This window comes from Polypterus senegalus, chromosome 3 (assembly GCF_016835505.1).
Source record: "Polypterus senegalus isolate Bchr_013 chromosome 3, ASM1683550v1, whole genome shotgun sequence".
Lineage (NCBI taxonomy): Eukaryota > Metazoa > Chordata > Cladistia > Polypteriformes > Polypteridae > Polypterus > Polypterus senegalus.
The window spans coordinates 188,156,443-188,183,523 of record NC_053156.1 but is presented as its reverse complement, the minus strand read 5'-3'; the positions used below and the strand labels follow the sequence as shown (position 1 = coordinate 188,183,523).

The following is a 27,081-nucleotide window of genomic DNA, read 5'->3' as shown; positions in this document are numbered from 1 at the left end:
ACATGTAAACTCCAGGCAGAGAATACCAGCAATGTGACTCCCTGCGAGACCGAAGTGCTACCACTCTGCCACTGTGTCACCCCCATGTGTGTAATTATTAACAGTATTCATTATTTAAATGAAATTAACTATTTATCTGTAAAATGTAACATACATTCTTTAATGCATTTCATCATGAAAGTGATATCAAGCATAAATCTAAGGATTCTAAATGTGAAGAGAGTTGGAATATCATACATTAAATGTGTTCTGTGTGGCGATCTATTTTTGTTTGCCGCAGCAGTCTGATCAGGAGGAAGCCGCAGAAAAAAAAAAAGGCACAAAAGATGGTATGTGAGACTTTTAAAATATCTTGTGTCATTACGATCGGGAATATGCGACGCTTTAATATAAAAGCACCACTAATGCATCTCTATGTTGGCATTTTGCTTCACCACATTGAACCATTCATCAAACATTGAAGCACACACATCAAACCTACTAGGCTCCGCATAGAGGTTTTCTGTCACATGTAGACAGAGACTCTGACGTCATGTTCCGACTTTTATCACACTGCACCCCCCAACTTTTTGTTGGTACTGCAACTCGCGAATGCTTCGCTTTAATTTCTGAGATCCTGCTCAGAGGACGCATCAAATGAGAGCCATTAAGGTAGTGCTGCAGTGAGCAACTGAAGGACTCAGATATGGATGACAGTGGAGGTTTGACCAAGACAAATTCAATAAAAAGCTCTAAAGCACACAAGGAGGAGAAAACTTTATGGAATAGTTGGGGAAATAAAAATATGCAAGATCAAAAATCAAGAGGAAAACAAAACCAGAAAGTACAGTAACAGATTCTATGACTGACTACTGTGTTTGTTCAAAGTAGGACTATAGTTGTCTAACATCCACTAATTAATAAACATCATTACTAAGAGAAAAAACAGCATTACATAATAAAAACATCATGGACTATTTTGGTGCTGAAATTTAGTTTTCTGTACTTTTGTGGTAGGCAGGTCTGACAGCAATTTGTAAGTCATGTATCCAGAGATCCCACTCTTGAAGGATTATTCCTGCTTAGCTAACAGTGATAGATTTAAGGGTTTTGTATATCTTCTTCTTATATTTGGGTTAGAGGAAATGAATAATGATAGTTTCCATTTACCAACCAGTATATCTATCAAATCTCTCAGAATAACAAAGCAGTCTTAACTTGCTCAAAAATCTCAGTGTTCTACAAATTTGGTACTACTCTTAAGAGCAGGAATTAAAAGCATTGTATCTCTCTTGCTAATTTAGGAAAGTATTTCTAACTTCACCATGATTTGGAAGCACTTGTGAGAGGGCAGTGCTTAGACACAGATTGGCATGCACATTCTAAAAAACATGGAATGTTTTGGGAACTTTGTATAAAAATAAGTTTGTAAAATGATATGATTTGGCAAAGATGGAATAATATAACAAATTTTGAACCTCACATGACCTCTCAATCTATAAAGAGAAATCATGCATTGGCAGCTAAAATGAAAGTGCTGGTAATGTGACTTTTTGACCACTGTAAAAATGCAACTTTGCAATTCTGATGATTTGGTTATGTCACAACAAACTATTTTGCACCAAACTTTGAACATCCTTACAATGTGTGAGGTAATATGCAGATTTATACATTTGTCCTCTACTTCAAGTAAGGTCATGTTAAAACATTTTGCATTAATTCAAACTGCAAGCACATAAAGATCATTGGCCCAAGTCTGAATGGGCATGCATTTGTGAATTGCAAGCGATATCACGGTATCAACACCCAGGTGCCCATGCATGCAAACTGTACTGTAGTAGCCAGCATATTACCTCGAATATAAGTTGGGCTAGATGGGTGATTAACAGAGAAATGTTACAAAGGAATTCTGAGCTCTGTATTCCATGAACACCTAGAATATTTGCATATTTATATTACACTTTACAAACCCAGGAAGGTTCAAGATGTCTGGAGATGACTTCTGGTGCACTGGATAAATAGAGTGGATATCATGGTGAGAAAAACAGCATGGAACACTGTTAGAATAAATGTGACGTCAGAAACCATACTGGAATAACCGTGGCTAGTTTCAGTAACTGTTACTTATGAGGACGGGCAGGAAAGTGGAATGCATATGTGTTTTGGTTTTTTCATCTTAATGCTCATTATTGTATAATTATAGATTTTGTTGAGATGTGGCAACAATTATGTGCAGCTTAGCACAACATCCTACCTTATTATTTTTTTCATTCTACTACTCTAAATATTATTATTATTATTATTATTATTATTATTATTATTATTATTATTGTTGTTGTTGTTTTGATGAACCCTTAGTATTAGTATAAATCTACATAATATTATCATGATTTCCAAGGAAACTATAAAATGCCTTTATGAGTGCCATTCTGCATCTTGGGGTGCTGTAAAATCGTGGCTTCATACATTCTTCATACAGTATAATTTTCAAGAAGAATAAAGGGTGCTAATGTGCTATGGCTTGGGTGAAAAGTAAACTGAAAATTTTCAAAGAGATTGTGTTTTGTGATTAAATTGTTTTATTTTGACTACAAAAAGTTGAAACATCAATCAACAATCATAGAAAAAATAGAAAATTTTGCCGAATGTGCCATTATGAACAATGCTACACATGCTGTCTCTCACACACTAGTACCGAGTATTTTTAGCCAATGAATTATTCAGCAAATGTGAAGAAATGGTACTGGGGCTCTATTATTCCAACAGCAATACATTTGCATGATGCCTCATTGAAAATTTTTCTTTCTTTTATATTTTTCTTGCATTATAGTCATTCCAGTGTGAGTTCAGATGAAAGTGTATGCATATTTGTTTATTTGTATATTTACTTATCTACTTATTTTTATAGATTTATAAATTTACCCCTGGGAACAAATACAGAGCTATCTATATATCAATCTATCAAGTCTCACCAATTTAGAAATATAACATTGTCAAATGATTTAGAATATAGTTTCATCAGTATTTTTAAAAACATGTATACTGTAAACCCTTGTTTATCGTGGTAAATCCGTGATAAATGAATTTCCGCGAAGTAGGATTCTTTATTTATAAATCGAATATTTTCACAGTTAGAGCATAGAAAACCTGTTTATGACCTTTTAAATATGTTTTTTAACATTATTAGAGCCCTCTAGACATGAAATAACACCCTTTAGTCAAAAATTTAAACTGTGCTCCATGACAAGACAGAGATGACAGTTCCGTCCCACAATTAAAAGAATGCAAACATATCTTCCTCTTCAAAGAAGTGGGCATTAGGAGCAGAGAATGTCAGAGAGAGAGACAGAGAGCGAAAAGCAAACAATCAAAAATCAATAGGGCTGTTTGGGCTTTTAAGTATGCGAAGCACCGCTGGAGAAAGCAGCTGCAAGAAAAGGAGCAATGTGAAGGTAGACTTTCAGCATTTTTTAGAGGAGTGTCTGCATCCTCTAACCCAGTGTGCGTACAGCCCCTCTGCTCACACCCTCTCCGTCAGGAGCAGAGAATGTCAGAGAGAGTGAGAGAGACAGAGAAAAGCAAACAATCAAAAATCAATACGTGCTGTTCGTGCTTTCAAGTATGCAAAGCACCGTGCGGGAAGCATATCGTATATCATTGAGGAGTTTTATTTAATATGTAATACGTGCTCTGATGGGTAGCTTCTCAGCCATCTGCCAATAGCGTCCTTTGTATGAAATCAACTGGGCAGACCAACTGAGGAAGCGTGTACCATAAATTAAAAGATCCATTGTCAGCAGAAATCCGCGAACCAGCAAAAAATCCGTGCTATATATTTAGATATCTTTACATTTAAAATCCGCGATGGAGTGAAGCCGCGAAAGTTGAAGCACAATATAGCGAGAGATCACTGTACAAACCTATCCTAAGGCACATCAGAGTTTTAAAAAAGTGGACATGTAGTGTCATTGTGCAACTTTTATCATATTTATTGCACTTTATTTTTCTGTTGTAATTTTAAAGCAAACCTGTATAACATATAAAATTATACAATGGTTTATTTTACATTTTATAGTAACAATAGATATATTTATAGATAGTGTATTTAGTGCCTTTTAACTATAAGGTTTGTTTTGTGATTTTTTTTTTTTGCAGGATTATGGCTGCCAATTCATCAACAGTACGGATTCTTATTAAAGGTGGTAAAGTGGTGAATGATGATTTTACACAGGAGGCAGATGTTTACATCGAAAATGGGATTATTCAACAAGTTGGCCGGGAGCTCATGATTCCAGGAGGTGCAAAGGTTATTGATGCTACTGGAAAATTGGTCATTCCTGGGGGCATTGACACCAGTACCCACTTTCAGCAGAGTTTTATGAATGCCACCTCTGTGGATGACTTCTACAACGGGACTAAGGTAATGTTCATTCAGCTTCCATTTATAAAAAAAAGACAGAAACAAATGTGATGATCATGGTATACAACTTTTCATTGTAAAATAATTCTTTTATTAGTGTACTTAACCATGTGAAAAATGTGCATTTCATTTTGTGTTAAAAATGGACTAATTCAAATTCAAGCATGCTGTTGGTTTTTACCATATACTTAGGTATTTTTACAAAATAATGAAAGTGTGATCAAAAGAAACCACAAATGGAAACAATTTTTAACAATTTATTTACTAGTATCAATATTATGCATACTGTATTTGCCTTCAACAGCCAAAATTCATGACCTCCACAAGATGTCAAGCGTGTGGCATTGGTATGCATGGCTGATTTAATTCCAAAGTGTCTCATACTTTTTGCAGAATAGCTGGTCGTAGATCTCTGCTCAAATAATTCATCCCATAATCATCCCACAAATGTTCATTTGGAAAGATCTGCGCAATAGGAAAACCATTTCATTAAGCTGAATTCTCAGGACAATTCCCCATAACCATTCCTGCACTTTTTTTTTGCATTGTAACATCAAAGAAAACTATAAATAACCAGAAAGGTACATTACTGCCATGAAGTAATAATCTGATTGACAATTATATTTGGGGTCATAAAAATATAGTGCAGTCCAACACATTTCCACCACCAGCCTACATTGTTCACACTTGGCAGAATCAGAGTAGCCAGAGTTTGTATACCTTAGTCAACTGCTACTGCACTTTAATGGTTTTCACTGACAGTAAGTTAATAACTCCCTTGAAGACACTGGCTTCCATACTATATCCATAACAAAGTACTGAATCTTTGACACGTACATACCCATATACTTTTTGTGGCACCAACATTTTATTAATTTAAAACTTGATTGACATATTACAAGTTAATGTAATGCAATTCATATCAGATTACATTAGCTCTTTCTATTTCTGAAAAAAGGAACACTTTTGGGGTTTTCTTAGATGGTTGCCATCCAAACTATTGTACCTGAAAATCTCAGCCACATTCTTGTTATTGAGGTATTCAAGAGAAACACTGTCTAAACCTGTGAATGGATATGTGGAGCTTTTTCAGCATCCAGAGACAGTAGGACCACTTGATACTGATGGAGCATATCAGTACAGTATATTGTACTACATCTTTGTTGAAGGTTCGATAATGGATGACTGCCTTTAACAAATTCACTTTGACCAAGAAGTCTAATGGAAGTGAGCACTTGCTGTGTTCTTTAAAATCTTTTAACAGTATCTTTATCATTATTCAGTTGAGTGATTAGTCTATAGAATGCACACTACAAGGTATTTTAATTGTTATTTGGAAAAATGGTAGTTGATACCAGATGTATCATTTCAGTAATATATAATGTTTTCTAGTTTTCTCAAATATTACAAATCTTGACAGTACTAATTTAACAGGTGGTTTTGTATAAAATTCTGCAGGTAGTGGCTTTCTTGCTTTGTGGATTTTTTATACAGTAACATATTGGTTTTGACAGGCCTGAATGATTTATCCCATTGACTCTGTGCAAAGCACATTGAGCAACGGTATTTCTATTTTGTGAAAGAAATCATTGACATTAATGTCACTTCTCATTACAATCTAATGTATATAAAGGGTTAAGTAATGTATTTAGTATGTCATTTTTTTTCTTTGTGTTGTTCAGTAACTTTGGTTCCAACTGCAATGTTAATCTTTATTTGCATCCCAAGCTGTCTTTTTATGTATTTGTTGAATTAAAATGCCTCTTTCTCCATTTTCATAATGTAAATGAATGGAATTAGTAATTAGTTGCTCTCTTTTTCTTGTGGTCAAACATTCAATTATTTTTGTAGTAACAACCTTTTTCTGTAGACTGGGTGACTGGGCAATGAGGCATATTATTGATCAGTTTTAAGAATATTATTAATTAGTCCCAGTACTTTTCTGTTTAAATGAAATTGTTGGTCTTCTAAAATATATTTAAAGTTTTTTTTAGAGTATTCCTGCAGATATGTCTGGAGGGTACTGTAAACTTTTAAAGTGTATTCTGGATTACTTGCGCCAAAGAAAATGTCTACAGCCATTGAGTCTTATATTTGGGACACAGAAACTTTCTGCATGACCTTTGGAAGTCAGAGCACAGGGTGAAATACTAGGTAGTTTTAATTATAATCATAGAATATGATAATTTATACTTGTCTGCTTGTCCTGCATTTTAGCAAGCTGTCAATGTAATATACTTATGGAAAAAGATGATCCACTGTGTCAACCCCTAACGGGAGCAGCCAAAAGAAGAAGAAGAAGAAGTCATTGTCATATACAATTTAGAAGGGACCAATAAATAATACCAAATTTTGTTTTATACAACATAAAAATATCCTTACAAAATAAATAAAAATGGGACAAACTGGAAGAAACCCTTCAAATGATTAGTTGTGTAGCACCAATATTCAACAGAGTTTAGTGGATTTTACCTTATATTTTGAAAGAGTACTATAGTCAATACAGGTAAAATTCCATTACAACGAACATCTTTACAACTAAATTTTCATTACAACTTTTTTATTTTTATGGTCCCGACAGTTTCCCCATATGACACGAGTCTATAGAAATCTTACTTCGAAGAACATTCAGCAGATACTTTCATTACAACGAAGTGGCTTTGAAGTGCCTGAATGGATTATCCGCAGAGCTGTTCTGTGGTTGCAGCTCAGTTGTGCACAACGATCCCTAAACAGAAACATTGTAAAAAAAATTTCTTTCTTCGAACTTTCCTTGTACTGTTTTTTTTTTTTTTGCTGTTTTTGTTTTCGGTGGTTTGAAAAACATCCATTGGAATTTAACTCATTGTCTCCCTCCTATAGAAATGGCAGATACGAAAAAAATGATAACAGTTCATATTAGAAAAAAAAACTTTAAATATTTGCAGCTCTCGATTGTGGCAAAAACAAAAAAGACGTTGCCAGTGAATTCGGAATTTTGCCATTAACACTGTCAACTTTCTGGAAAGACCGAGCAAATAAAGAAGAAAAACCTTGGGTTGCAAATGTATGCGAACTGCTACATTTGAAGACGCAAAGATGTTTTTATGTGGTTCAGTGATGCTCGTTCAAGAAACATTCCTATTAATGCAGCACTCATTCAAGAAAATGTGATGCTTCTAAACTCTCTTGGGACCTCCCCCAACTGGACAACATGCCGAAGAGCGTCCTGAAGTGTGATCACTGCGCCTGTGGAAGACTGTTTATCAGTTGCTGGGGATTTCAAGATTTCAATGGGTGATGTGCGGAACATTGTAAATGCAGGGAACAGTATTTTTGGCCACTAACCTGGTCACAGCCTTGTCTGACTGCTGTTATTGTACAATAAATAACCGTGCTGTTCCTGTTTCAAGCTAAATAAAGTTGGTTTTACTAAATTACTGTGTTTTGGGGTGTAAAACAGGGACTTATAGCATGCCCACAGTCTTTTAGGATTCGATTCTGTGGCGCTTCACTGCTGTGCTGTGAGCGTTCTGTTTCCCTGTCCCAGCAATGGACAAACAATCTTTCACAGACGCAGCAATCGCGCTTCAGGACACACTTCAGCATGACCTCGCGTTGGGTGGAGTTTATTAACAATAGATAGTAAAGGTGTGAGAGTTTGATCTGGTTAGAAATAAATGGAACAATTAGAACACATGCAATGACACCACAGTCATATTAATACATCTTCAGCCAAAACCAAAATATTGTTTCCCCATCCTATATCATAAAAGTTTTTGACTGTCTAGTAAAAAAAATAGTCACATGTTTAGAATGTTTAACAGCTTTATATATTATCTGTAAATTAAATGTATCCTTTAAGTTTAGTCCCTCCCTATGAATTCTTCACCAGATGGTTGTGAAATTTTAACTTTCTTTATCTATTTCCTCTACACCCTCAAACTAGTCCTAATGTATGGGATGGTGAGCATGCACATAAGCAATCTTAAATACGTGGAATTTACTGGATAGATGTGTATGTCACCTTCATTCATTGATGGCTAATTGTATTTATGTTGTTCTAAGGCTGTTAAAGATTCAGAAGGCAGCAAGCAGACTTCAGTCTTCAGTCATCAAGCAAACTTCAGTCTTTACCCATTTATTAAATTAAATGTCACTATACTGAGAGACAGCAGAAGGTTATGATAGGAGTCTGCTGTCTGCTGTTGTACGACTGAGTATTTCTAAGCATCTTACTATCCATTCTATACATCTTGGCAGGCCTCAGTGACAGCTGCTTGGTTTTTGTCTTTGTGGTCATAAAACCAAATCATTGGGATTATTGTTCATTTTGTAGGAGGATTGACACAAGTTTCTATTTTTCTAAATCTTCTGAATTGGTATGATCTCATTTCAAATAGTTTTCCCCAAGGGCTTTCTATTATGTCTATTAACTGCACTGTCTCAACTCCTTTTAAGCTTAGACGCCCTAGTTGGTGTTGCTGAGACAGAAAGGATCTTATCTTCCCTGTTCACAGAATTTTCTACCTGGCTGTAATGGGCTTTCTGAAAGTACAGTAGTTCTGATCATATTCTTATGAAGTTTCATTCTCTTTCCTCTCCATATTTTTTAATTGCCTCACATTATTTCTCTCATATGTTTTTGCAGCTGTAGATGGTTTGTGTCTCATTATTGGCTCTAAAATCTTATTAATAAAGATATATTTTTAGTTTTTACAATCATTCCCTTTGTTACACTGTGAAGCACATTAAAGTGCTGAAATCATTTCTTCAGGGAGGTATATCTCACAGATTTAGGAGACTGCATTGAAAGCACCTCCCCATCTGGATGGATTCTGCACATTTCATTGTATAGCCAGATAGGCTTTCCTCCTACATTGTAAAGACAATCATCTTAGGTTAACTGGCATCTGTAAGCTGGCTGTGGAGTTTGAATGTGTTGAATTTCCCCTAAGAAAGATGAACCTTGACTTCCCCTTAGGTTTCTGTGTTGCATTTGGTGCTCTTGATCCTCCAAAACTAGATTAAGCCAATTCAGTACAAGAATGGATTGATGGGAGAATTTTTCCTTCTGCCTTGTTTTCTTTTATAGACTGCAGTGTTCTGATGTCACTTTCAGAGCTTGCAATAATACTTTTCAAATCATTGTCGTGCATTTCAACCATCTCTGAGCTCTGTCAATTTTAATATTCCAGAATAGTGATCCCTGCACAAATTTGCTGAGGCTGCATTTTTAAAACTTTTAACTTCATAGCTCAGCAAATTTCTTTTTGTTATTTTATAAAAACTTAAGTGATGTCTGCTGCAAAACATTATCTGCAACTGAAGAGAACAATAGATTATTTTTAGTGTTTTCATTAAATTAATTGGCATACTGTTGAATCTTTTCTTAATAGATGAACTCCTTATCAGATGTATAATATGTGAGTAGTAGTAGTGGTAGTACAGAGGTGTTGGATAGTTGCTGTCTAAACAGTCTGATGACAAAAAAATTTTACAAAGAAACTGGGAATTGTGGTAAATTTCATTGAGCATGGTGTTTGTTGCAACAGTTCAGTCATACTCCAGATATAAAGTGACTGTGCTCTTGTGAAGCAATGTGTCATAGCATAAATATCCTTCTGTTTTCTGTTTTACACCACACTTTAATTTGAAGTAATATCTTTAGTGCTGAAGCAAAAGAAATATAGTCAAACTAAGAACAGTAGTCAACTGCAGTCAGTCAAGTGCAAATGGGCATCATCCCAACTGACTGGAAAGGGCGATTGCCCCTGAATTGCAGCAACTACAGGAGGATAACACTGCTCTTGGTTTAAGGAACAATCCTTGCTATGGTCATCCTAATTAAGATCTGTGATCACTTGCTCACCTACTAATGACTGGAGCAGTCTGATATTACATCTAAGTCTACCGTCAACCACATCCTGGCACTGAGGGTTCTCATGGAGAGCAAATGTGAATATTAGCAAGGTTTCTTTGCTGCCTTTGTCATTTTTTGGAAAGTGTTTGACACAGTTGATTGAGCTGAAAACTGACTTCTTAGGCAGAACCATCAACAGTGTGTCCGTCTGTGGAGAGAATGTCAACCTCGTTGAGAGGTTTACTTACCTCGGCAGCGACATTCTTGTCTCTGGTGACCTTTCCTATGAAATCAGCAGCTGGATTAGGAGAGCATGAAGGTCTCTGGAAAAGGGTGTGTGGCGCCCCCGATATTTTTGCAAAATGACGAAGGTCCAAGTCTTCAAAGTCCTGGTGCTTCCTGTTTTGCTTTATGGTTGCAAGACATTGACTCTATCCAGTGACCTGAGACAAAGACTGGACTCCTTCAGAACTGTCTTTCTTTGAAGAATCTTTGGGTACCAGTGGTTTGACTTTGTGTTGAATAAGCAGTTGCTAATGGAATCCAGAATGAGGCACATTACCTCCATTGTGAGGGAACATTAGTTACTGTACTATGGCCATGTGGCACGATTCCCCAATGGGGATCCGGCTCATGGGATCCTCCTTGTAGAAGACCCGAGTGGGTGGACCAGGCCAAGGGAACACCCACGTAACACCTGGCTGTGGCAGATAGATGGTCTTTCTCAGGGAGTAACAGTGGATTGCTTTGGGGATTACCAACCAGGATCTCGAGCTGTTTCATTGTGTGGTGGGTGCAGCAACACACTGAACCAGTGCATGCTCCACAACCTGACATGATGTAACCTGGCATGGAAGTTGGTCTTCGAGCCCATTCAGTTCAGTCATTGTTCAGTCATGAACTTTTGGTGAAATCTTAAGAGTTTTTTGGAATTAAAAATAATTTATGTATTTATTTTAGACTTTTTAACCTTTTTAGTCTTTCTGGAACATTCCTGACTCTTGATTTTTACCTGTACTCCTGCCAACAATTTTCTCCATATGCCACCAGATTTAAGAAGCATTTATTATTTTTATGACTCAGGATATCCATATTTGAGTAGAGTTGTCTTTTCTTTCTTGCAGTTCAGAACTTATATTAATGTGTTAAATCTTATTGATATTACACCGTCTCTTTTTCAGGTGTTTTTCCTGTTTCCATAGTTCATTTCTCTCGTTCCTACAATCTGTGTACATAGCTGGCTGATTATATTCCACTAGTTAGTGTGTCTGTTTGTTAGTAGCTTTTGAATCTTGTTTGGTTTCTAAAGTATTTCCACATTTTATTCATGGTGCTTGATTGTCAGTCTGACAGCTCTGGGCAGAGCCTGTATTTATCTTGAATTTTTAGAGGTAAAGATCTTTTTGAAAAGATGATGAAATCCAACAGTTTCTTTTTGAGCAATTAGACCTTTAATTTTCTTCATAATGGAGCAAATTTGCCAATTGCCATCCTGTTGTTGTATTAAATGTTGATACACCAAAAATTGTATTTTAAATAGACTTTTCTTACTCCAAACCATTGCAGCTACAGCATAATAGGCAACAGGTGGCATAACAAAGTAGTACTGCACTGCTTTGATAGTAAGCATACAGTATATGTAAAAGGACAAATATAGAGGATACCCACAATGAGTCTAACAATATATACTAAGCAAAGCAGGCAGAAGGAGGGAAAACTCATGTAGCATACTATATGTATCAGTCATTTTTATTCTCAATATGATGCAACATATGCCTAGAATAAATTGAATGTGGTAACCTAACTCTTCTTACTTGATTTCCATCTTATTAAAGCTGAACTCCTTGTTGACCTTTGAAAGTAAGGTGCAATCAGAATAAAATAGTTTGCACCATTCCGTTTAGTCCTCATTTTGGTCCAAGCAGATTATATTGCACTATTTTTCTGGAAAGTTCCATTTTGATATTAATGTTTTATTTTTGGCAAATAAAGGAATTTTTATTTTTGAGTTGTATTACCTTTTATCCTGTTTTAAATGGGCAGAAAATTGAAAAGCAGAAACTATGCGAAAATGTAATAAACAAGCACAAGGATTTTTCCTTTCCTTTTCTTGCAACACTTCAAACCTACGTTTCCATGATGCAATGTTTAAAACTGGAAGCAGTGGGATATGTAATTAATGATCTAAAGGATAATTACGGGATGCAACATAAGTTTACATTTTTTTATTAGGACTAAAACAGTGATTAATTCCTATGCTTTTTTCAATACTGGGTGCAGTGCATTATAATAAGACTAGAAGACAGTGATATTATGACAAAATTTTTAATTGTGGGACTCTTTTGCCATTACTTCTAACTTTCTTAAAGAAAAGTTGGCGTTAAAGAAAAAATAAAAAGCCCAAAAGTTATAAAAAAAAATATGCATAAAGAACCTTTAAACTTCAGAGATAAACTCTGCTTTATAATGTATCAACTCTCTTTCAAACTCACTCTTGGAAAATGTAACAGCCTTTCTGGTAATTAAGTCAGACATAGTAATCCAAGGTTATAATATAAAGAATCATTTTTATGCACCTCGGATATCTACAGATTTAGGCAACACATATAAAGCTAACCACGGGGAACTCCAGGTTTCCTGCCCTGGTTGCATGTTCTATGATCCTGATGTCCAGAGAAAAATGTACAGGATATTAAACAATCCACAGTTGTTAACAATTTTTTTCTGAAACATAAAATAGTCAATGCTATAGAGAACTGGTTTTCTATACTGTACTTGACAAGTGACTGCTTTACACAGAGAAATCAACACAAAAGATTACACAAGAATTTTTTCATTATTTCTTGAATCAGACATCTTTTTGGCCATTTGCCCCTTTGACTCTTTGTTTTTATATGATAATCAAATTTTCCACATTCAGTTCATAATCTGCAAAATTATTCTTTTTACCTCTGACCTAGCCCATCTTATTATGGACATAATAAGCTGGCCCAAGGCAGGCAGAGTGGGGTAATTTATATGTTGAATTTTTGTTATTTGTTAGCATGTTGTGTGGACAGATAATTGTCTTTTTGCTTGATTGTATTTTAGGAGGGAATCAACAGCCAATTACTTTTTGCTAAAATTAATACTTCACATGTTTTACAGATATTTGCTTTGGTTTCTTGGCCTATAGTAATGAATTTACACTTCCATATTGTGATCTTAGCCAGTGCTGAATAGAAATCTGTCTTTGAAAATGAAAATGTCAGTAAAATTTGATCATGTTTAGAAGTCTGTGTACACCGTTCCTGTGAAAGAATATTATATTGCAAGGACATGTGGCAGGTGACGAACCTTTTAAAACTATTTAATTTGCAAATTTAATCAGTCTGTGATCAATACACATGTTTATGAGACTTACTGACAACTGAGAATGGCTGCTTCTCATAATTGAGAGCATATCACTGCAGCATGGGGATTTTCTTGTACTGTCTTGTTTACCACTAAATCAAAACATATTTTTCACTGTCCCCTGCTAACCCAAAAAACTTAACAGCACTTCAGTCTACAATTCTATTTTAATATTTCAATTATGTTTAACTTGTCTTATCATGTCTCTCATTATATGGAGAACTTTTTCATTCTGGTATTTTTTTAACTTCCTGGTCTCAGCTGTTTGAAACTGCAATGTGCTAACATGTGGTATACATTGTGCAGTAGTCTAATATCCTACTATTTAGATAGGTGCTAAAATGACATATACATTTGGTTAAGCTATAGAGTTTCTTTATTAATGTTAAATAGTATGAAGTCTTTGTAGTATGATTGTTTATACAGTGCACTATCATAGCTGAGCTGTAATTATACCATAAGACAGAGTCACTGGTTTGACATTAGCTTTCGCTCTATGCTTTATGTTCTTTCACATATTACTTTATTCTGCTTGTTGTCTTTTCACAAGAATAGTTTCTTAGCTGTGATACACCCTAGATAGATAGATAGATAGATAGATAGATAGATAGATAGATAGATAGATAGATAGATAGACAGATACTGTAGATAGATAGATACTTTATTAATCCCGAGGGGAAATTCATATACTCCAACAGCAGCATACTGATAAAAAACAATATTAAATTAAAGAGTGATAAAAATGCAGGTATAACAGACAATAACTTTGTATATTGTTGACATTCACCCCGCCCGGGTGGAACTGAAGAGTCGCATAATGTGGGGGAGGAACGATCTCCTTAGTCTGTCAGTGGAGCAGGACAGTGACAGCAGTCTGTCACTGAAGCTGCTCCTCTGTCTGGAGATTATACAGATGTTACTGTTGAAGCCCGTTTCTTTTCAGATATGTTTTCATTCTCACTCTTACCTTTAAAGTATGTATGGCCTATTAAAGGCAGACACCGCTTTCGGTGTTCCACTGCATTTTGTCTTTAACTTGCCTAGATCGTTCATGTTTATTAATGAAGCTTTCATGCCACATCTGGAAAGTCCAGTTCGGTGTGCTGTTGTTCAGTTACTGTAGACTTGTTGATACAAAATATCAATCTTAAGCCTTCCAAAGCGTGTTAACTCATTTCCATAGTTTCAATTTTCTTTTTATTTTGGTTTCAATTACCAAATCTTATCTTTTATATTATCATATGGTTCATACTTTGTTTATAAAGTACTGCAGTATATTTAAGAACTCGCAAATTTATTAAGCTATTTTTTTCTGTATTTAAATGGATCTATTGTGAGTAAAGATTTAAATCTTTGAAAGACTCCTTAATGTGTATTCTTATTTTAGTTGTTCCTTTTTACGCTAATATGCAAAATGAGACTCTTTTCATTTTCCTACATTTTTATGAATGGTTTTGAAGCCTGCCCTACTTATAAAAAATGAAGCCATAGAGTAGGACTTAGAAATCAATGAATATCTAGATGTTAACAAAGTGTCATAGTGCCGGCTCAACATTACATGGCCAGTCAGAAAAAAAAAGTGCGTACAATGTACTTTATCATTTCTGGAAGAAAAGTGGAGACCATTATACAGTTAACATGATATTACCTGATTGTTCAAATGTAATTGCCTTAATATAAAGAATTTTCTGCTGTTTCTTAAATATCCCCTATTGACAATGTATTTCAAATTGTTCATCTGTCAAATTTTCAAATGCCCTTGTTTCAGATAGAAGTACTGATCAGTAATTATTTATTAAGTGGAATAACACTGTGGACAAGAGAGCCTTGAAGTAGAGGAGGAGTCATAGAATCAGTATTTGAGCTTGACACATTTTCTCTTTGTCCTGGTGTGTTTTCACTGGAAGTTCAGTTTCCTCACATAGCCCAATAGTATTAAATTTCTCCATAAATGCCTCTGTAGTCTCTGACCTGTGGAAAAAAACAGTAATTGTCCTAGTGCCCAATAATGATATTGTCTTAAACTAGTCAGATTAAAAAAAGTTCTTCTTTAAGTTGGAGCAAACTCATAAGTCTATGAAAGATTTTGTCAATAAACTATCAGCTGTTATCTTTTGTAATTATGAATTGAATGCTAAACATTTATAAAAAATTAAATTACTGAGCTGCGGTGGGTTGGCACCCTGCCCAGGATTGGTTCCTGCCTTGTGCCCTGTGTTGGCTGGGATTGGCTCCAGGAGACCCCCGTGGCCCTGTGTTCGGATTCAGCGGGTTAGAAAATGGATGGATGGATGGATGGATGGATGGATAAATTACTGAGAAAAATATGGATTAAAAAATGATATGAACTTAACTCAAATACCATGCAGTACAGTCTCCCTGACACAAACAGTTTCTTTGCACACTTTGATGCATCTAGCTGGAGGAAGACTGTACATCTTCTTTGGCTGGAGGAGCAGCATCAGCCTATAGCCCTGCAACTGCACCAAGTGAGGTCCACCCAGAGGAGGATCAACACCAACTAAGCTGCAGGACCGGACAGGGTGTCGGGTAAGACACTGAAAATATGTGGTGATCAATTGGCAGGAGTCTTTCTGGACATTTTCAAACAGTCTCTACAACTTGCAATGGTTCCTGTCTGCCTCAAATCCTCCACTATTGTGCCAGTGCCTAACAAATCAGCGGTCACCTGCCCTGTGGCTCTGACCCCAGTAATAATGAAGTGCTTTAAGAGAATCCTCCTAAAGTACATCAAGGATGCCATCCCTGCTGGATTTGACAACCATCAATTTGCCTACAGGAGGAACAGATCGACAGAAGATGCTGTCTCAATAGTACTTTGCACACTAACACTTATGTTGGGATGCTATTTGTCGATTTTAGTTCAGTGTTTAACACTGTAATCCCAGACAAGCTGGTACAAAAGCTTCATAATCTGGGTCTGTCCACATCGTTGTGTCTCTGGATCAGGGACTTTCTCACCAACAGGCCTCAGGTGGTTAGACCTGGAAATGGTACATCAGCCACACTGGTTCTGAACACAGGCATGCCACAGGGTTATGTGCTCAGCCCAACATTTTTCACGTTATTTACACACAATTGCTCTGCCATCCATGACACAAATATGGTTGTGAAGTTTTCAGGTAATACGACCGTGGTGCGTCTCATATCAGACAATGATGAGATTCACTACAGAGAGGAGATACAACACCTAGCACTATGGTGCTCAGCCAACAACCTCATCTTGGACACCAGCAAGGCCAAAGAGGTAATTGTAGACTATAGGAGGTCCAGAAGAGCAGAACATGCTCCTATATTCATACATGAGGAGGCTGTAATGTGTCTGGACAATATCAAGTTCTTGGGTATCCACATCACATTGGATCTGACCTGGTCCTTGAACACATCTAACATGGTAAAGAAGGCCCAACAAAGACTCTTCTTCCTCAGGAAGATGAGACATCCTGGGTTCTCCTCTCGGCTGCTCACAAACTTCTCCAGATCAGCTATAGAAAGCATTCTCTGTCACAGTATAACAGTGTGGTACGGCAGCTGCACAGCACAGGATAGGAAGGACTTGGCACGGGTGGTGAGAACAGTAAAGTGGATCGTAGGAAGTTCTCTCCTAGACCTGGACTCCGTATATGCTGGAAGGGTGCAGGAGAAGGCCCAATGTATAGCTGCGGATCTCACCCATCAGGGAAATGGACTCTTTGTACAACTGTCTTCGGGAAAGCAGTACAGAAACATAAAAACACTCACCAGCAGACAGAAAGACAACTTTTTCCCCAGAGCTGTTAAGTCCATCTGCCCCTGTTGATACACACACATACATCTACATCTACCCCAAACCTGCCCCCCTGTAGACATGCATACGCACTTTCCCTCATAATCCTCCCCGGCAGACCCACACACACAGATCACTGGTCTCTGCAGGCGTACTACCTCAGGAAAAGTCTGGACTTGATGATGTTTTATTGCTGCTGTCTTTTATACTTATTCTGTTTATTTTATTATTTACTGTATAGTGTATTTTAAGTATTCTGCCTTAAAGACAAGTCCTACCAACAAAAAATTTCGTTATGTGTATGCATAATGACAATAAAGAATTCTACATCTACAGTGTGCCTTTGCGAAGGCAGAAGGAAGACCGTAAAATAAATGCCAGTAGAGTCTCCTTCTCTTGGGACAACTGTGATCCTAACAAAGGAATGGACTTGAACAAGCAAAAGGACACAAGCTAGCTAGTACCATATAATCCATTTCATTATGTTCTGCTGGAGCTTGTTTTCATGTTTCCTTGTTTAGAGTATGGTTTTTATAATGTGTTTTCTGAGTATAAATGGTCAATTTTTCCTTTTGATATAAACCAAAAATATCAAACAACTCAATTTATGAACATTTATGTTTTAATAGTTAATAAAATATAGTCTTACAGTTATTTGTATTGATATGAACATGAAAAAAATAATTACTTTTCAAAATAATCTTTTGAAAGACACAGGAATTGTTTTCCTTTTTAAATGGAATACAGTTTCTCCCTTCTAGGGTTAATTTTATATGAATCCTATTTCTTCTTAATGCGTTAATTTTCTCTTTGCACACATGTGCTTCTTTTATTCCAAAACTTGTGTAATTATGTTGTTTAGTACTTTAAGTAGGCACAGAATACTGGAGAAATGCAATACAACTGGAGTTATCTTAAACACGGTAATAGAATTTGGAAAGCAGTAGTTGGAATAACATACATGTTTTGTGTCCATTGTTACCGGGACAATGTTTGTCTCACAGGAATTCAGGCTAAAAGAAAAACATGGATACATTTTAAATATCTTTAAAATATTTAAATATTTTAAATATCTTTAAATATTTTTTAAATTGTTGCAAAGTGCCTTTTATCTCTTGTTTTTTAGTGCTTATTGCAGAAAAGCACTATTTTCATTAGAAAAGGATGTGTCTTAAATCTCTATGGATCTTGTTGGCTAAGTTTTTTTACAGTCTTTTTCACTCATAGTATTTACTTAGTATATGGTGGTAAAGTAAGTTTTAAATGTAGCTTTGTTACATACAAAAATTGGAATTAAGTGTATGAAAGTAGGCCAGTTGTGCTTTTTTGAAACATAAAATGTTGGCATTAACTAAAACATCTATGTAAATTAACAGGATCTAAAAATATTACAAAGAACAACAACATTAACTGTATTTTTAAGTTAAGCTTAAACACTGAAGACCACAGAAAGGCTTTAGGTCAGGCAGAATCATGAACCACCCAGATTCTAGGCGTAAGTCTGTGAAAAGAGAATCACTTCTAGCTTGAGAGTGTGAGCATCTGTAGCAATAGCTGAAAAGGTACCTGAGACAAACAGTTCCAACTCATTCACTATACCAGCCTGAAGAGTGAGTCTGCTTCTCACAATGATATGCTCATCTATGATAAAAGTTTTTTTTTGTGCTTTTTAAGAGATGTAGAATAAAAGAAGTAATTGTAGTTGGTGTTTAGGATATAAATCCCATCAGGCAGTAAGAAAGGAGGAACAGTTGCAGAAGAAAAGAGAAGTCTTTCCTTATAGTGATGATTCAGCCTGCTTTCCCTAACATGGCCAAAATAATGATAAGGCTGATCACAATAATTTCTGCAGCTGTTAAAAAACAACAGTTATGAGTGTCCAGTGTGCATTTAATGCTGTGGCAAATAGGAAACTTCTTTTTTTTATTTATTTTTATTAATTTTATTACAATCCATACAAAGCAATCAAGTTTTTACAAAAAGAAAAATAGAGCTAAGAATAGATCGATCCCCACCCTTGGGAGAGAGAGAGCAAGCCAAACGGCATTAAAATTTTACAGCTTGTAAACATACCTAAATTAATAAATTCTCTATGCATCATGAACTTATTTTAAAATATTACTGATTAGATCCTGCCATGTTTTGAAAAAAGTCTGTACGGATCCTCTAACTGAGTATTTGATTTTTTCCAATTTTAAATAGTATAACACATCAGTTTCCCACTGACTTAAAAGAGGAGAGTTTGAGTTCTTCCAGTTTATCAGAATGAGTCTGCGTGCCAAGAGTGTAGTGAATGCAATCACAATTTGTTTGTCTTTCTCCACTTTAAGCCCCTCTGGAAGAACCCCAAACACAGCTGTTAATGGGTTAGGAGGGATTGTGAGTCCAAGGCTGTCTGAAAGGTAATTAAAAATTTTGTCCAGAATAATGTTAATTTGGTGCAAGCCCAGAACATGTGACTTAGTGAGGCTGGGACTTGGTTGCAACGTTCGCAGGTTGGATCATGCCCTGGAAACATTTTGGAGAGTTTTAGTCGAGACAGATGTGCTCGATAAATAATTTTAAGTTGTATAATTGTATGCTTTGCGCATATGGAGCTCAAGTGAATTCTCTGCATTGCTACTTTCCACTCTTTTTCTGATATATTAATTGAGAAATCTTTTTCCCAGTGTCTTCTTGGATCTTTGAAAGGGAGGGATTGTAAAATGATTTTATATATTGTAGAGATGGAGTCTAAGTCCTTGAGACTGAGCAATATTTTTTCCAGCATGGACGAGGGTGGAAGATTAGGAAAATCTGGAAGGTTCTGTTTAACAAAGTTCCTGATTTGAAGATAGTGAAAGAAATGTGTAGCTGGAATGTTAAATTTGGAATGTAATTGTTCATAGGATGCAAAGACGTTGTCTATATAAAGATCTCTAAGCAAGTTAATTCCAAATTTTTTCCAGATATTAAAAACTGCATATGTTTGTGAAGGTTAAAAGAGGTGGTTCTCTTGCAGAGGTGCCACAGATAGAAGCTTCTCCGTCTTAAAATGCTTTCTACATTGGTTCCAAGTTCTAAGTGAGTGGAGCACAAACAAATAGGAAACTTCTAACACTGACAATCAGATCATTTCAAAGTTTGTAGGCTTAAAGTTATGTATGAATACCCAAATGAAAGTTTATGAAGTTTCCCAGAAATTTTACAGAGAGCACTACACTAAAAGAGATTTTATGAAGATGGTCAGGTATCTTTAACCCCAATGCAAAGGGATATTTGGTATTACTGTGCCTAAATTAAATACCCACAAATAAATGGCTGTTATTCTGCTTATGTAATAAAGGAGCTACAAATGGCTGAAGAGTAGGGAGTACAACACTCCAAATTTGTAAAAGAAAGTATTTATTTGATTAAAAACTTTTATTTACACCAATATCAACTAAATAAAACACAAAAAAATGTGATTTAGGGATTTCTTTAAAAAAAAAAATATATATATATATATATATATATATATATATATGTATATATATATATATATATATATATATGTATATATTTACAGTATCTCATACCCAAAACTGACAGAGTTCCTGTGTGCAATGCAGAAGATAGGAAACTGTTTTGGGGAAGAGAAGTACAGGGAGACCTGAGGCGGCTCTATGTTGTCCAATGATTTAATTTGTTAAATTCCATAATGGGAAGAAAAGTGCAGTAGTTAGTACTATAGTCATGGGGTACTGACTGTGTGATATTTTAGTGCTCTCCCTGTGTTCCTGTGCTTTCACCAGGTACACTGGCTTCTTTCCATATGCCAGATTCAACTGGCTAGGCTGTACAGTCGCTATAAATTGGCCCTGTATGAGTGAGTGAGTGAGTGAGTGAGAGCATGTGTATACTATATGCAAGGGTTCCATGTGATCAGCTGGCACACCATCTAGATTGCTGCCTTTTTAGTTCCCATTTTGCTCTGATTACCTTACACTGTTTCATTCTGGGTACTACTCACAGTGGCAGAACATATCAATAATATATTTTTCTATCAGGATTTTCACACATACATGCATACACCCCCTGGGACTCCTGCGTAGTCACATTAGTACAAATTGGTCCTACTCATGTGCCAGTGTCTGTCTCTCTGTCTTTCTGTCTGCCACACACCAGCTGTTTTCCCTGTTCTGCATGACCCAGCTGTTACTTTTGCCCTTGGCAACATCTTACTACCTGAGGAGACGCTCTTTCCTTTAAGAATCAGTCAGTCAGTCAGTGTCCTACCCGCTATATCCTAACACAGGGTCACGGGGGTCTGCTGGAACCAATCTCAGCCAGCATAGGGCACAAGGCAGGAACAAACCCCGGGCAGGGCACCAGCCCACCGCAGCTTTTAAGAATCAGTAGTGTTATATATTTTACACTGGAATCCATGTTATAGAAAATATTTTGTCTTCTTATTGCAGTTTAAAGACTGTATAGTACATGATACATATGGATATGTGTTTCTGGTTTTTTTCCCCAACTAATACACATTGTGGTTTTAATGCAAAAGGTTTTGATGTGAGGTAGTTTTATTTCACGTAAAGAATACAGACATTTTTAGTGAAGGTAGTCATATGTACTGATCATGGTGCCATGTTCCATGTTGATTAGCATGAGTAAGCAAAAATTTCACTCTCATCAGCACACATAATTATAATGATCCTATATACCTTGTGATGCCTAAGGGCACGTACAGCCGCCCTAACCCCGACACAGACAGGCAGGACTGCCACACAATACAAGGTTTATTTAAAGGAAACCCAGTCCATAGAGCACAATCCCTTTTTTCGGCCAGTCCTTCTGCCTCCACTCCTTAGAAGCTCTGTCCACTTCCTTCCAACTCAGCCACTGAGTGGTGGCGACTGGCTCCTTTTAAAAGGCACCCAGGAGGAGTCCAGGTGCCCAACAAGCTTCTTCCTGCAGCACTAACAGGTGTTGCTGTAATCCTGCCAAATAGGGCCTTGCAAATGTCCAGGCACCCCATGACAGTGGCCATGGGACCAGCAGAACTGAGCTTCCATGTTCATAACCCGTGGCACTGCTGAAAGCAAAGGGGGCTGTCCTCTGTCAATCCTTGGGAGCAACAGTTTTGAAAATACTCTCTCACCCGGTCCTTCCATGGTCAGGGCGTCCTAGCCGGGTAAAGGCCCTGGCCATCCGTAACAACCTACAACAAAGTCTTCTAAACCATGTTTATCCAGTCTTCTGTAAATAAAGCAAATGTCACATCTGAATAAAATGTCATTAAAAATAAAAATAAGATTTCTACCCAAAGTGAATTCCTTTTGCACATTACGCATGGGATTGCATGCCAGGTCAAATTAAGTTCATCTGCAATACACATACAGTTTATATTCTATATAGGTGCCACTAAATAGTATAATATATTAATCAAAAAGCAGTAGTAATTTACACACTTCATACCAGTGTTACACATTTAAACAACTGTATACTCTAGAATCAATATGACCTAACTGATTGGGCGTATCAACTACTATAATTTGTACTAAATATAACCCAATCAATACTCCCACAGACTCATCAAATACTCCAACACCCATTTACATTGTCCCATTGTGTGAAAAAGAGCGATAAAAATAAATAAACAGAAACAAATCACATATCTCCACTGTGCAGCAATATTTGTTTCAACAGAGTAGTTTAGGTAGGAATATAGGCAATATAGGTTTAGAATTTATTTCATTCTGTTTTGGATAATTTCTTATTATTAGAAAATGTGTCTATTTGGAATTTTGCATTGACTTCATTGGGTCTTTGCAGATCATTCTGTGAACCACACTGTTTACTACAGGCATCCATACTCATACCAGTGTATGGCTAGCATTGTGACATTGCCATTGTGACGTAAGCACAATGCTTGTGTATTGGCATTTCTGGACTTAAATTGAAAAAATAAATAAAATCATATCAAGAAGAAACTCTAAATTTCTGTTTCACTGTTAGATAAATAATATGAGATTTGGTTTATCCTATAAACAAGATGTAGAGCATATTCACTTGGTTGGTGTCAATTCTGCTTAGTGTTTTCACATTTCTGGTTCTCTAAAGTGAAGTTAAATAGTATATTAATTATTCATCAGTTGTAGGTGTTAGAACTTGAACAAATAGTTCCAAAAAGGCTATGTAGATCAATTTAAAGTGTCTCTTTCTCTTTCTGTTCCTGGACAAATATTTTGCCTGTGTAGGCTTGAGACAGTTTGTTTATTCATTATGTTACTGTAATCGTCCCAAATTTACTGGCTCAACACTGTAGCCAGATGTGTATGTCCACCTTCTGTCTGTTTGCAATGCCAAACCCGGCACCAACCTAAATCCCCAAGGCGTACTGCGTGAGGTCTATATACAGCAGATTCAGACAGATCCATCCAGATGAAGGATGTCTGCATTTACCTGGGCAGGACATGAGGAATAGTAATCAGCACACAACAAAACAAAATAATTGTTTTTTAAGAAATAACAGAAAATATTAACATAAACTATAACCCAGGTGACAGTTTTCAAGAAGTAAATAAACGATTTGCTAACACAGTCATCTGTCAGTTCTGTTTTAACTTTAGAACACCAGTAATTGCACCCCAACTCTAAATGCATACAAATGAGTAAAATGTTTAATGTCCATTAATAAAACTCAGTTAAAAACAAAACACTGGTTAGCAGATTTGCAATGTTGACAATTTTTAAAAATAGACACGCATTATAAGAATGTTATTTATCATGCATTTGTGTGACACATTTATCCAAGTCAACTTAGATGATCACAATACATTGCAACCATTTATATTTGAAGTGCAGGTGTGTTTAGTGATTTGCTCAGGGTCACACAGTAAGGCAGAGACAGACGCTGACCCAGCAGTCTTGTGGTTTAAAGGCCAGTGTGGCAGTCACTATACAACACAACCTACAGTGTGTGTGTGTGTGTGTATATATATATATATATATATATTTATTTTATAGTGACGTAATAGATGGCTGCACCTTTTCCCTGCTTTTATGTGGATGAAAATCAACTATGTAACATTTTTGTAATGAAATCTGAATGAATAATTAATTGAACAATGCCAGTTCTGTGCATTTTTGCTTTTCCCAAAAGGTGATGAAGATACAGTCCAGTAAGCACTGAATCAGTCTACACTTATTTTGTTAAGACATTGCTTTCAGATCCATGAATCTATGATAGCACATGTGCCATGCACATTAATGAAGTAATGTTCGATGTTCATCATTTAGTGTGGCAAATATGAAAAAAGTCTGTTGCGTATAGCTGGATACATTTGCTGTCAGCCCGTAAATTTATATTTTTGGGTTTGCTTTTCTGTGCAGCAGCACGTCTTACACTTCACTTGTGGATAGTAACCTATCCATCTCTTAGATCTGTCTGTCTAACTCTTTGTGAAACATACTTACTCTTTTACTGGGGCATGGAGCCAGGGCCTTCTCTTCTAATACCATACCATATTTATTTGTTGAGCGCTTAAAAACACAGCATTACAACTGACCAAAGCGCTGTACAGTTACAACAAGCAGGACTAAAAGCAAAATATTAAAAATAAACATTAAGAGAGAATTAAAACAGAGATACTAAAAACAGGTCAAGGGACCAAATAAAATAGAGAAAATAGCAAAAGGCAAGTGGAAAATGAAACAGGTTAAGAATTAAAAGCCAATGTGAAGAAGTGCGTTTTTAGGCGAGATTTGAATGTGGCGACTGAAGCGGCTTGCCTAACCACTAATATCAAATAGAAAACAATCCTGAATGAGAATCAAATTTGCAGATATTCTCACATTCACTCACACCAAGAAAAGCCACAGGAAAGCAAGAAGAATGAGGTTTGAAGGTGCAGGGCTAACTGCTGTCCCACCCTGCTATACTCATCATGCAATATAGCTGCTTTGGCAAAGTGCAAATGCAGAATCTGGTCAAGATCAAAAATAGCCCACTGAGCCTTGAAGGGCATAATGCACACCTGCCAGAAACTCTGTACTTAACACCACTCTTTTTTTTTTTTAGAGAAAACTGTTTGTGGCATTACATTTGATCTGCTTAGCCAATGAGCTCTTCTACTTCATATTTGTGTTTAGCTGGGACTTCTTGCTTCTAAGCATTTGTATACCCTCAGTGCTCTTTACTAGTGAACTTTTTACTGCCTTATTGTGTTGCGGTCACTCTTGTTTCCATGGGTAGCCTCTCACAACCCCCCACACCTTTTTAAAGAATGGCAGTTTTTCATTCAGGAATAATTGGTTTCCCCTGGCTTGGCAGCCTAATTAAATATTCTGCTCTGTAAAAAAGACATTTTTGTTGAACTATGTGTCACTGATTTCAACAAAACACAATTGTTCTTTTGACAAATGTTTATCATTGTTCTCCACACTGCTTTGAAAACATATTTGTGTATTTTTAAACATTTAGACAAGCTTACTGAATGCCTGCCATTCCAGGATGTGTAGGCTGCTGAGACTTCTTGCTTTTTGGGACAGTTATTCTCCAAACTAAAGTTGCAGGTAAGATGGCCAAAAGAAGCTGTGCGTTGGGCTCCAGTCTTAAATACACTCAGTCCATTTTGTTTTCCGTAGCAAACATTTACATTTAACCAATAGTTTCTTATTGGAAGTGTGCCCTGTTATGAGCTGGTGCCTTGTCCACAGTTCCTGTCCTGTGCCTGGTATGCCAAGACCAAGAAAACTGAGTGCAAAAAAGGATAGGTAAATATTTAAATTGTAAAAATTAAAAACATTTCCACATACAGTATTTATTCTTTTATATATTAGATTATATGTGTGTTCTGTTTGGGGCATTCACCTATAACATATAAACAGAAACTATAACATCATTTTGGAGATTGATAATAAAAAAGAAAGTGACTGCATAAAATTAATAAAACTGGCTTAAAGTGAAACATTTCTTGGGTTGAAACTGCAACACGAGGAGGAATTTTGACATCGACCATGGCAGAGCCACGTAGTTCCAGATCTGCTTAAATAAGAAAATTGTGTAATTTACCTTATCTAGACATATGGGTTCAAATTCCATCCAGGTGCCTTTATGTGAAGAGTCCGCATATATTCCTGTTTTCTATGGGTCTCTTCTTGTCTGTCATTGATGTGTATAGTAGATTAAATGACACCTCTAGATTGGCGCTGTGGGTGTGTACTCTCATATATTGGTGCTATATTTAGGACTGTATCCTGCTGGAATAGTCTTCAGCTTCCTGCACTCCTCTATTGAATAAAGCAGGTTAACAAAATGGATCAATAGAAAGATTTATTCAGTGTTTGCCTGAAAGCCGCCCATAATTGTCTGACTAAAAAAAAAAGCTTCAATTTATAAACATTACACATTTTAGTGCCGTATGAAGCGTAAACCATGACTCACTCTCATTTTAGGTTATGAGATGTCTAGGAAACAGAGGCTTCCTTATATTTCAGATAAGGTCCACATGAATTTTTTTTCCAGGGGCTGATGGGTGAGTTAGTACAAATAAAGCCCATGGTATTTGCGATTCACAGTAAATATGTATGAGAGTGTAAAGCAACAGGGACGAACAAACAGAGTTTCATCATTCAAAATGCAATGCAGCAGGTTCACAAATGTAGTCAACAAGGCTCATAAGACAAAGACAG

The 27,081-nt window shown here is 36.3% G+C and overlaps 1 protein-coding gene across 2 annotated transcripts in view; it reads left to right on the top strand.

Annotated features, from left to right (window-relative positions):
* LOC120525750 (dihydropyrimidinase-related protein 5) overlaps positions 1-27,081 on the top strand; it is a 215,140-nt gene that overhangs the window by 69,137 nt on the left and 118,922 nt on the right. For both annotated transcript variants that reach the window (XM_039748319.1, XM_039748320.1), the window contains exon 2: positions 4,135-4,399. In XM_039748319.1, the coding sequence (XP_039604253.1) occupies positions 4,139-4,399 (261 nt within the window). In that variant the 5' untranslated portion in view covers positions 4,135-4,138. The remainder of the gene's footprint in view (positions 1-4,134; positions 4,400-27,081) is intronic.